The sequence below is a fragment of the Piliocolobus tephrosceles genome, chromosome 8 (assembly GCF_002776525.5).
Source record: "Piliocolobus tephrosceles isolate RC106 chromosome 8, ASM277652v3, whole genome shotgun sequence".
NCBI classification, from domain to species: Eukaryota; Metazoa; Chordata; class Mammalia; order Primates; family Cercopithecidae; genus Piliocolobus; species Piliocolobus tephrosceles.
Window position 1 is genome coordinate 13,556,333 of NC_045441.1, and position 12,216 is coordinate 13,568,548.

The 12,216-nt window shown below is 48.7% G+C and overlaps 1 protein-coding gene across 1 annotated transcript in view; it reads right to left on the reverse strand.

Moving 5' to 3' along the window:
• RFC2 (replication factor C subunit 2) overlaps nt 1-11,813 on the reverse strand; it is a 26,102-nt gene extending 14,289 nt beyond the window's left edge. Inside the window, exons 1-5 of the mRNA XM_026456595.1 lie at nt 11,638-11,813; nt 9,377-9,446; nt 7,004-7,045; nt 6,276-6,382; nt 3,627-3,728 (exon numbers count right to left, since the gene is read on the reverse strand). Of these exons, the coding sequence (XP_026312380.1) occupies nt 3,627-3,728; nt 6,276-6,382; nt 7,004-7,045; nt 9,377-9,446; nt 11,638-11,744 (428 nt within the window). The 5' untranslated portion in view covers nt 11,745-11,813. The remainder of the gene's footprint in view (nt 1-3,626; nt 3,729-6,275; nt 6,383-7,003; nt 7,046-9,376; nt 9,447-11,637) is intronic.
• Nucleotides 11,814-12,216: the final 403 nt, after the last annotated feature.

The window sequence follows — 12,216 nt, forward strand, 5'->3', positions numbered from 1 at the left end:
CTGCTCTAATGCTAAAACCCGCAGGCCGCTCTCTCAAAGACTGTGCAAACTGCATTTAGTACCCACAGCATCAGAACAGCCCTCAAGTGAAATTCACGAAAACCACCATCTAGAGGGGCTGCCATCACACTTGTGGGAATCGGTTCCTCTCCAGCCCCTCATGACATCAAATTCAAGAGAAGAGTCATGACACCAGCTGCCTACTTTCCTTTCTTCCTTTTTTTCTTTAAAGAGACAGGTTCTGGCCGGGCGTGGTGGCTCAAGCCTGTAATCCCAGCACTTTGGGAGGCCGAGACGGGCGGATCACGAGGTCAGGAGATTGAGACCATCCTGGCTAACACAGTGAAACCCCGTCTCTACTAAAAAATACAAAAAACTAGCCGGGCGAGGTGGCGGGCGCCTGTAGTCCCAGCAACTCGAGAGGCTGAGGCAGGAGAATGGCATAAACCCGGGAGGCAGAGCTTGCAGTGAGCTGAGATCCAGCCACAGCACTCCAGCCCGGGCAACAGACAGAGTCTCCGTCTCAAAAAAAAAAAAAAAAAAAAAATAAGAGGTTCTTTTTCAATTTTAATTAATTAATTTATTTATTTAGATGGAGTCTCGCTCAGTTGATTTATTTATTTATTTATTTAGACGGAGTCTCGCTGTCGCCCAGGCCGGAGTGCAGTGGTGCCATCTTGGCTCACTGCAAGCTCTGCCTCCCGGGTTCATGCCATTCTCCTGCCTCAGCCTCCCGAAGAGCTGGGACTACCGGTGGCCGCCACCACGCCCAGCTAATTTTTTTGTATTTTTAGAAGAGACGGGATTTCAGTGTGTTAGCCAGGATGGTCTCAATCTCCTGACCTCGTGATCCGCCTGAAGAGACAGGTTCTTGCTGTCACCCAGGCTGCAGTGCAATGGTGCGATCATAGCTCACTGCAGCCTCGAACTCCTGGGCTCAAGCCATCCTCCCATCTCAAGAGGCTGATGCAGGAGGACCACTTGAGACCAGCCTGGGCAACATAGTTAGTCCTCTATTTCTACAAAAAATTAAAAAAAAATACAAAAAAGCCTGTTTACCAGATTATCATAATGCAGAGCACGGCCTGTAACATTAAAAGGAAAAACCAGGATACAAAAATTATATATATTATGATCTCAACTATGTAAACATTGATAGTGTATAAAAAGAGAAGAAATAAAGCAAGCTATTAATGATCGGGCATAGTGGCTCATGCCTGTAATCCCACCACATTGGGAGGCCAAGGTGGGCAGATCTCTTGAAATCAGGAGTTCAAGACCAGCCTGGCCAACATGGCAAAACTTCAACTCTACTAAAAATACAAAAAAAAAAAAAAAATTGTCTGGGCGTGGTGGCGCACGTCTGTAGTCCCAGCTACTCGCAAGGCTGACAGGAGAATCATTTGAACCCAGGAGGCAGAGGTTGCAGTGAGCCAAGATCACGCCACTGCATTCCAGCCTGAGTAACAGAGACTCCAACTAAAATAAATAAATAAAAACACAGCAAACTATTAATATATTCTAAATTTTCTTCAAAGAACATGAATTACTGTTACATTAAAAAAAAAATTTTTTTTTTTTTTTTGAGACAGTCTTGCTCTGTTGCCCAGGCTGGCGTGCACAGGCACCATCTCGGCTCACTGCAACTTCTGTCTCCCGGGTACAAGCAATTCTCCTGCCTCAGACTCCCTAGTACCTGGGATTACAGGCACCATTGCACTCCAGCCTGGGTGCCACCACTGCACTCCAGCCTGGGTGCCACCACATCTGGCTAATTTTTATATTTTTAGTAGAGACAGGGTTTCTATGTTGGCCAGGCTGGTTTTGAACTCCTGACCTCAAGCAATCCACCCACCTTAGCCTTCCAAAATGCTGGGATTACAGGCGTGAGCCATAAATTTATTTATTTCGCCTAAATTTATTTATTTGGTCCTAAAAAAAATTTATTTCGCCGGGCACAGCATCTCATGCCTGCAATCCTAGCACTTTGGGAGGCTGAGGCAGACAGATCACTTGAGGCCAGGAGTTTGAGACCAGCCTGGGTAACATAGTGAGACCCTGCCTCTAGGGGAAAAAAAAAAAAAAAAAGCTGGTTGCAGTTGCACAAGCCTGTAGTCTCCGCTACTTGGGAGGCTGAGGTGGAGGATCATTAGAGCCGAGGAGTTCAAGGCTGCAGTGAGCTATGATTGTGCCATTGTACTCTAGCCTGAGCAACACAGTAAGACCCTGTCTCAGAAACAACAACAAAAAAACAACGTTATAGGGTTAGGGTTCTATATTCTTTATAATGTCATTTCAATTTTTTTTTTTTTTTTTTGAGATGGAGTTTCACTCTTGTTGGCCAGTTTGCAGTGCAAATGGTGTGATCTCAGCTGACAGCAACCTCTGCCTCCCGGGTTCAAGCAATTCTCCTGCCTCAGCCTCCCAAGTAGCTGGGACTATAGGCATGTGCCACCATACCGGCTAATTTTGTACTTTTAGTAGAGACGAAGTTTCTCCATGTTGGTCAGGCTGGTCTCAAACTCCTGACCTCAGGTGATCCGCCTGCCTCGGCCTCCTGAAGTGCTGGGATTACAGGTGTGAGCCACCAAGCCTGGACTCAGATTCTTCATTTACACCGACCACAGTGTTGTGATGGTTGCACAACATTGCAAATGTACTAAATGCCACTGAAATTACACTTCAAAATAGTTAAAATGGTAAATTTTATGTTATGGTTAATTACGTCCATTTAACCACAATAAAAAATTTACCGGCCAGGCACGGTGGCTCACACCTGTAATCTCAGCATTTTGGGAGGTCGAGGTGGGAAGATCACCTGAGGTCAGCAGTTCGAGACCAGTCTGGCCAACGTGGCGAAACCCTGTCTCTACTAAAAATACAAAAATTAGGCCGGGCTTGGTGGCTCACGCCTGTAATCCCAGCACTATGGGAGGCTGAGGCGGGCGGATCACGAGGTCAGGAGATTGAGACCATCCTGGCTAACAGAGTGAAACCCCATCTCTACTAAAAATACAAAAATCAGCTGGGCGTGGTGCTGTGCACCTGCAGTCTCAGCTACTTGGGAGGCTAAGGCAGGAGAATCACTTGAACCTGGGAGGCGGAGGTTGCAGTGAGCTGAAATCACGCTACTGCACTCCAGCCTGGGTGATAGAGCGAGACTCTGTCTCAAAAAATAAATAAATAAATAAATACAAATACAAACACAAAAATTAGCTGGGTGTGGTGGCAGGTGCCTGTAGTCCCAGCTACTCGGGAGGCTGAGGCCAGGAAACTGCCTGAACCCGGGAGGCGGAGGTTGCAGTGAGCGGAGATTGCGCCACTGTACTCCAGCTTGGCTGACAAGTAGAAACTCCATCTCAAAACAAACAAACAAAAACAAAAAACACTTCATTTAAATTATTAATGTAAGAGATGCTGAAACCAGCACATTACATGAATGACTATCTTAGACAAATGTTTGTAAGTTACTTAATAAAGAAAAGATTTAAGGTGCAGGCACCTATTAAATTGCTTGTTGAAGATATAAGCAAATCTACCATAAAAGTGCTTTTTATCCTGATTGAATAAAGTCCAAAAAGAGATTTAGAGATCAAGGTCAAAATATATTTGGCAAAGCACTCTACCTGTCTGCTTCATCCAGAATGATGATCTTATGTCGGCCTTTAGGAAGAGTGACTTTTTGTTGAGCGAACATTTTAATTTTATTCCTCACAACGTCAATGCCCCTGAAAGAATAACAAGATTTTACTGGCACCTTCTGAGACAAATTCAGTTGCCTTCACGAGGACTTTTTTTTTTTTTGAGACAGAGTCTCACTCAGTCGCCCAGGCTAGAGTGCAGTGGCTGGATCTCGGCTCACTGCAAGCTCCGCCTCCCAGGTTTACACCATTCTCCTGCCTCAGCCTCCTGAGTAGCTGGAACTACAGGCGCCCGCCACCTCGCCCAGCTAGTTTTTCTGTATTTGTTAGTAGAGACGGGGTTTCACTGTGTTAGCCAGGATGGTCTCAATCTCCTGACCTCGTGATCCGCCCGTCTCGGCCTCCCAAAGTGCTCGGATTACAGGTTTGAGCCACTGCGCCCGGCCTACGAGGACTTTTAAACAATCGGTATATCAGGGACTGCAAGACCCAATTTCCATTTTTGAGTTTTTTTGGGGGGCAATTATAACTATTTATAAGGATTGAGATTTTATGCATTTGTTCCTTCTTGGAGTTCTTTCAAAGAACAAAGAAAATGTACACTTTTTTTTTTTTTTAGACAGGGTCTCGCTGTGTCATCCAGGCTTGAGTATAGTGACCCTCTTGGCTCACTGCAACCTCTGCCTCCCAGGTTCAGTGAGCCGGGATCGCACCACCGCACCCCAGCCTGGCAATAATTCGAGACTTTGTCTCAAAAAAAAAAAAAAAATCCTCATCCTTCAGTTTTTTAACTGCATTGCTGAGATACCGTACTATCTTTCAAAAGATAGAACAGAAGTGCAAATACACCACCTTTGTTATCTTGTAAGCTTTCACTGACTACAGCCAAGAATTCAAAATTTTTCATTTTCCACCCACAACAGGCAAAAGAAAAAAATTGACAGGACTCTTCCTAATTATTAGATGAATCAGAAAATAACTGCAATGTAGGCCAAGCATGGTGGCTCACACCTGTAATCTCAGCACTTTGGGAGACCGAGGTAGGCGGACCACTCGAGGCTAGGAGTTTAAGATCAGCCTGGCCAACATGGTGAAACCTCATCTCTACTAAAAATACAAAAATTACCTGGGCGTGGCTGCACACTCCTGTACTCCTGGCTACTCGGGAGGCTGAGGCACGAGAATCGCTTGAACCCAGGAGGTTATGGTGAGTCGAGATCGTGCCACTGCACTCCAGCCTGGGTGACAGAGCGAGACTCTGCCTCAGAAAAAAAAAAAAGGAAAGAAAGAACTGAAACGAAAAGAACTGCAGAGACACCAATAGCGACACACTAGACTCTGCTGATGGTGAAACTGATCATATAAGCAAAATCTCAGACTATGAATCTTCAGATGCCAATATCCTCCACACATTTTCCCAAACTGAAGAATCAAAGACTGAACAATATGCAGCTATCCCTCGGTGTTCCTGAGGACTGGTGCTAGGCCCCTCCTCAGACACCAAAATTCACTTATGCCCAAGCCCCTTATATGAAATGGTAATTTGCATATTAACTTATACACATCCTCCAGTACGCTTTATTTTTACTTTTATACAGAGAGATGGGGTTTCATTTTGTCACATAGGCTGGTCTTAAACTCCTGGACTCAAGCAATCCACCTGCCTCAACATCCCAAAGTGCTGGGATTACAGGCGTGAACCACCATGCCTGGCCAGCCTTACATACACTTTAAATATACAGGCTGAGTATCCCTTATCCCTAATGCTTGGGACCAGAAATGTGTCAGATCTGGGTTTTTTCTCACATTTTGGAATTCTGCATTATATTTACTGGTTGAACATCCCAGTGTAGTGGCTCAGGTCTGTAATCCAAGCACTTCAGGAGGCTGAAGCAAGGAGGATCGCTTGAGTCCCAGACTTCGAGACCAGCCTGGACAACATGGTGAGACCCCCATCTCCACCAAAAAAAGCTGGTACGGTGGCATGTGTCTACGGTCCTAGCAACTTAGCAGGCTGAGGCAGGAGGATTGCTCGAGGTTAAGGGTTTGAGATCAGCCTGGGCAACATAGTAACACTCCATCTCTACAAAAATTTTAAACTTGAAAAAAAGAGAAAAAATGGTTTTTTGTGTTTTTTGTTTTTGAGATGGAATTTTGCTCGTCACCCAGGCTGGAGTGACCAATGGCGTGATCTCGACTCACTGCAACTTCCTTCTCCCAGGTTCAACCGATTCTCCTGCCTCAACCTGAGTAGCTGGGATTACAGGCGCCCGGCACCACATCCAGCTAATTTTTGTATTTTTAGTAGAGATGGGGTTTCACCATGTTGGCTAGGACGGTCTCAAATTCCTGACCTCAGGTGATCCACCCACCTTGGTCTCCCAAAGTGCTGGGATTACAGGTGTGAGCCACCGTGCCCAGCTGAGAAAAAGTTTTTGAAAATTTCCAAGAAAAAAAAATAATAAACCAGCAAGTTGACAAGTGAGCAATGCTCTTTCACTGGGAAGGGGTGGAGGAAATCACATAGCTGGCAAGGCCAACTTTGAATACAACCCAATGCTGAGAAAGGCTGTTTCTGTAACAATTCTCAGTGCAGAGCACCCGCCCCCCTGCAGGTCTGACTCTAAGACCTACCTGTCATTTGAAGCATTGAGTTCCAACACGGCATCTTTGAGTGCCGGGCCCAGCAGGGCCCGGGCCAAGCACAGAATGCTCGTGGTCTTGCCAGTTCCTGGCGGGCCCTGGGAACGAGATCTCCAGTAAAGACTACAAACCACCAGAAGGACTGCAGATAGCTCCTGAGTTCTGCTCACCGCTGCATGTTCCTCTGTCCCCTCTGACCCCCGCATCCCACACACAGCACACACAGATCAACACAGCTGACCGGACGCAGTGGCTCACACCTATAATCCCAGCACTTTGGGAGGCTGAGGCAGGCATATCACCTGAGGTCAGGAGTTCGAGACCAGCCTGGCCAACATGGCGAAACCCCGTTTCTAACTAAAAATACAAAAAAATTAGCCAGGCGTGGTGGCAGGTACCTGTAATCCCAACAACTCAGGAGGCTGAGGTGGGAGAATCGCTTGAACCCAGGAGGGAGAGGTTGCCACAAGCAGAGATTGCACCACTGCATTCCAGCCTGGGTGACAGAGTGACACTCCGTCTCAGGGAAAAATAAAAAAAAAAAAAAAAATACAGCAACCAACCCCAGGCCTCCCAACTAACTTGAAAGAAATGCTTCCCTTTGCCATAGGAATGGTAAGGGGCTCTCCAGGCAGGGAGCGCTATGCACAAAAAAGTACTTCAACATGCAGTGGGATGAGACACGGAGACACTCAACAGACCCAGGGCTGGGTACTCACCGCAATGATGATGTTGGGCACATTCCCTTCCCTTGCAAAGACCTACAGCGAAAATGATCATTAAAACTGGTTAAAACTTGATTCTGGATGACCAGATTAAAAAGACAGAAGAAAGAACAAACAAGCAGGTTAAAACTCGGCTGAGCACAGTGGCTCATGCCTGTAATCCTAGCACTTTGGGAGGCCAAGGCAGGACAATCACTTGAGGCCTGGCGTTAGAGGCCAGGCTGGGCAACATAGTGAGACGCTGTCTCCTCAAAAAATAAACAAAATTAGCCAGGTGTGGTGGTGTGCGCCTGTACTCCCAGCTACTCGGGAGGCTGAAATGGGAGGATCAGTTGAGCCTGAGAAGTGGAGGCTGCAGTGAGCTGTGATTGCGCCACTGCACTCCAGCCTGGGCAAGAGTGGGACCCTGTCTCAAAAAGAGAAAAAAAAACAAAAACCCGGTTAATTTGTAGGCTTGAGGAGCTGAATCTCCCCAGCCACACAGCCCGTGTAGTAAACGTGGCTACAGATTTATCCACGTAGATGCCCCATCCACCTCAAGTCCTTTTTATTCTTTTAGAGATGCAGTCTGGCTCTGTCACCCAGGCTGGAGTGGAGTGGTGTGATCAAGGCTCACTGCAGTCTTGAATCCCCAGGCTCAAGCGATCCTCCTGCTTTGGCCTCCGGAGTAGCTGGGACTACAGGAACTCACCTGGGCATCTTCAAAACTGAATACTTCATTCTCCTGTACAAACCTGAGGCCTCACCCATGATTCCCACCAGGGACTGTCCATGCCACGAAGCTGAGGTCACCATCATCTTGGTTTGGCCTCATCCTCACCCCGGGTACTTCAATTACCAGAGCTTCACCATCCTCCTCTTGGTCTCCAGTGTCCTTTACTTCACTCCATCCCTGCTACCACTTTCTCACTATCTTATCTGATTGCTATCAATGGGCCATTAAGTGATCTCCATGCTCCCATTCAAATCCATTTCCCATCCTGTAACCACAACCACTTTCCTAAACACTTACTAAAACTGCTTTTTTCTTTCTATTTTTTTTTTTTTTTTTGAGACGGAATCTCACTTTGTCACCAAGGCTGGAGTGCGGTGGCGCGATCCTGGCTCACTGCAAGCTCCGCCTCCCAGGTTCACGCTATTCTCCTGCCTCAGTCTTCCAAGTAGCTGGGACCACAGGTGTCCGCCACCAGGCTGTCTAATTTTTTGTATTTTTAGTAGAGATGGGGTTTCACCATGTTAGCCAGGGTTTCACCATGTTAGCCTGACCTCGTGATCTGCCCGCCTTGGCCTCCCAAAGTGCTGGGATTACAGACATAAGCCACCGCGCCCGGCCTCTTTTTTTTTTTTAAGATGGAGTTTTGCTCTTGTTGCCCAGGCTGGAGTGCAATGGCGCGATCTTGGATCACTGCAAGCTCCGCCTCCCGGGTTCAAGCGATTCTCCTGCCTCAGCCTCCAGAGTAGCTGGGGTTACAGGCACCCACTACCAGGCCTGCCTAACTTTTTGTATTCTTAGTAGAGACAGGGTTTCGCCATGTTGGCCAGGATGGTCGTGAACTCCTGACCTCGGGTGATTCAATCACCTTGGCCTCCCAAAGTGCTGGGATTACAGGTGTGAGCCACTGCACCCGGCCCTATTAAAACATTTTTACCTAACTGAAATCCTTGAATCCTCCCTGCCCTCACTATGAAGCCCAAACTCTTTTTGTTTCTCAAAGTAAGGGTCTCACTCTGTCACCTAGGCGAGAGTGCAGTGGCGTGACCACAGCTCACTGCAGTGTCAAACTCCTGGGCTCAAGAGATCCTCCTGCCTTGGCCTCGAATAACTGGGATTATAGGCACTTGCCACCACGCCCAGTTTGAACCTCAGACTCTACAGGCACGCGCCACCACACTCAGCTCATTTTTAAATTTTTTCGTAGAGACCAGTTTCACCATGTTGCCCAGGCTGATCTCGAACACCTGGCCTCAAGTGATCCGCCCGTCTTAGCCTCCCAAAGTGCTGGGATTACAGGTGTGAGCGCCTGGCCTTAGGTCATCTTTTAAAAAGCTACTCAAGGCCGCTCATGGTGGCTCACGCCTGTAATCCTAGCACTTAGGGAGTACGAGGTGGGCACATCATGAGGTCAGGAGTTCGAGACCAGTCTGGCCAACAGTGGTGAAACCCCATCTCTACTAAAAATACAAAAATTAGCCGGGCGTGGTGGTGCGTGCCTGTAGTCCCACCAATGGGGAGGCCGAGGCAGGAGAATAGCTTGAACCCAGGAGGCAGAGCTTGCAGTGAGCCAAGATCGTGCCACTGCACTCCAGCCTGGGCGACAAAGCAAGACTGTTTCAAAAAAACCAAAAAAACAAAAAACAGCCACTCACCTCTAGCCTGCTCACAGTGTCTTCATTCCCGACAATTTCATTCAGCTTTACTGGCCTATATTTTTCAACCCTGTTAAGAAAATGCATAAAAATGCTGACATGGTTATCTTCACACTACCCCACAAAAAGCACTTAAGGGTCATCCTGAGAGCTTTGTTGGAAAATTACATACATTCAGTACAACTATGCCAAACAGTTGCAGGTTTTTTTTTTTTTTTTCTTTTGAGATGGAGTCTCACTCTGTCGCCCAGGCTGGAGTGCAGTGGCTGGATCTCAGCTCACTGCAAGCTCTGCCTCCCGGGTTCACGCCATTCTCCTGCCTCAGCCTCCCGAGTAGCTGGGACTACAGGCGCCCGCTACCTCGCCTGGCTAGTTTTTTGTATTTTTTAGTAGAGACGGGGTTTCACCATGTTAGCCAGGATGGTCTTGATCTCCTGACCTCGTGATCCGCCCGTCTCGGCCTCCCAAAGTGCTGGGATTACAGGCTTGAGCCATCGCGCCCGGCCTAGTTGCAGGTTTTAAATGTAATAAGATGCCAGCCGGGCACGGTAGTTCACGCCTGTAATCCTAGCACTTTGGGAGGCTGAGGTGGGTGGATCACTTGAGGTCAGGAGTTTGAGACCAGCCTGGCCAACATGGTGAAACCCCATCTCTACTAAAAATACAAAAATTAGTCAGACGTGGTAGTGTGCGTCTGTAATCCCAGTTATTTGGGAGGCTGAGGCACGAGAATAGCTCGAACCCGGTAGGCAGAAGTTACAGACAGCTGAGATCGTGCCACTACACTCCAGCCCGGGCTACAGAGTGAGACTCTGTTTCTTAAATAAATAAATAAATAAAATGTAATTAAGATGCCCAAGTGCCACTTGAAAAGTTAAGGTCATGAGAATTGTACAGCAAAGGCTTCAAACCTGCTACAGCAGAGAAACACCTGTTGTTGCTGGAGCAGGGCCAGCACAGGCCATCTGGAGCAACGTGCTGCAACCCTGTCTGCCCGTCACAAGAGGCCCAGCACACACAACGCTGACATCATTTGGTGTGACAACATGGGTGCAGCCAAGCTCCTTTCTCATCCCTTACCTGCCAGTTTCTTTTTTTTTTTTGAGACAGAGTTTCGCTCTTGTGCAATGGCGCGATCTTGGCTCACTGCAACCTCCACCTCTCGGGTTCAAGCGATTCTAATGCCTCAGTCTCTTGAGTAGCTGGGATTACACCAGGCCCAGAGAATTTTGTATTTTTAGTAGAGATGGGGTTTCTCCATGTTGGTCAGGCTGGTCTCGAACTACTGACCTTGGGTGGTCTGTCCACCTCAGCCTCCCAAAGTGCTGAGATTTACAGGCATGAGCCACCGTGCCAGGCGAGGATTACCTGCCAGTTTCTGCAGACATGTGCCAAATATACAGCATGGCTGGCTAGACAAAAACTGTAGATCTAGGCTGGGCGCAGTGGCTCATGCCTGTAATCCCAGTACTTTGGGAGGGCGAGGCGGATAGATCACTTGAGATCAGGACTTTGAGACCAGCCTGGCCAACATGGTGAAACCCAGTCTCTACTAAAAATACAAAATTAGCAGAGTGTGGTAGTACACGCCTGTAATTCCAGCTACTAGAAAGGCTGAGGCAGGAGAATTGATTGAACCCGGGAGATGCAGGTTGCAGCACGCCAAGATCACACCGTTGCACTCCAGCCTATGTGACAAAGTGTTACTCCATCTGAAAAAACAAAAAAATTAGCTGGGCATGGTGTTGCATGCCTGTAGTCCCATCTACTTGGGAGGCTGAGGCAGGAGGATCACTTGAGCCAAGGAATTGGACACCAGCCTAGGCAACACAGCAAAACCCCCGTCTCGATTAAAAAAAAAATTTTCAAATGTAAATGTTATTGAACCTAACAGTCAAAATATTTTGAACATGTAATCAATTTTTTCAAAAGACCGAGGTTTTGAAAAACACGAGATCATACACTAATATCCACAAAAACTTTTGAAAAAACCAACTAGGTCAGAGTAAGTGGCCGCCTGGGATAGCCCTAATTGTCATAAGCATTGTTGTGAGCGAGACTCCGCTCGCAGAGTTTAGGCCGGCCACTCTCGATCCATGTCCCTCGCCTTCTTGAAATCATCTCGATGCCACCCGAGGTCTCCTCCTCCCTCGGGATCTCCCAAAACGAGCCCCTGCCCCCCGAGTTTCTCCAGAGCACGGGCCTCCACTCGCCCACCCTCACATCCAAATGCGCCCATTCTTTACGGCCTGGGACCTCACCACGGCAACTCGTAGTGGCCGGCGCTGCCGGGGGCCTTGCTGGAGGAAGGGGCAGGGTCCTGGGCCTCCAGCTCGCCCGCGCCACCGCAGACGGCCTCCACCTCCATTCTCGCGCCTCCTCTTCCCGCCACCCGAGGCCCCGCCCCGTGACGCCGCCACACAAGCCCCGCCCCCTGACTTCCGCCGCGCGCAAGCGGAAGTCACGTACCCGCGCCTCTCCGCGCAGGCGAAGAGGGTTCCGGTGGTGCGCGGGCGGCTGTCGCTAGAGGCCGCGGTTGCTAGGAGAGAGCTGGCGTCCGGCCTGGGAGCCACAGGAAGGCGAGCTCTGGCCGCGACGCCTGCAGAGAAAGCAGGTCGCTCTCGGAACGGACGTTTGTGTGTAGTTTCTGTGGAAGATCCGCTCCGCGGCGGCGTGGGAGGAGCAGGGCCTGGGGGCGTTGCGGCCAAACGCCGACTTCGGTGCTGGGACACGGACTGCGCTCGCGTCCGGGCGCTGCTGGGCAGCAGGGTCCGGGGATGACGTCTGGGGCTGCCCGTGCCCACTTTTCCAAATTGTTCTGAATGTCCCAGTGAGCTGCT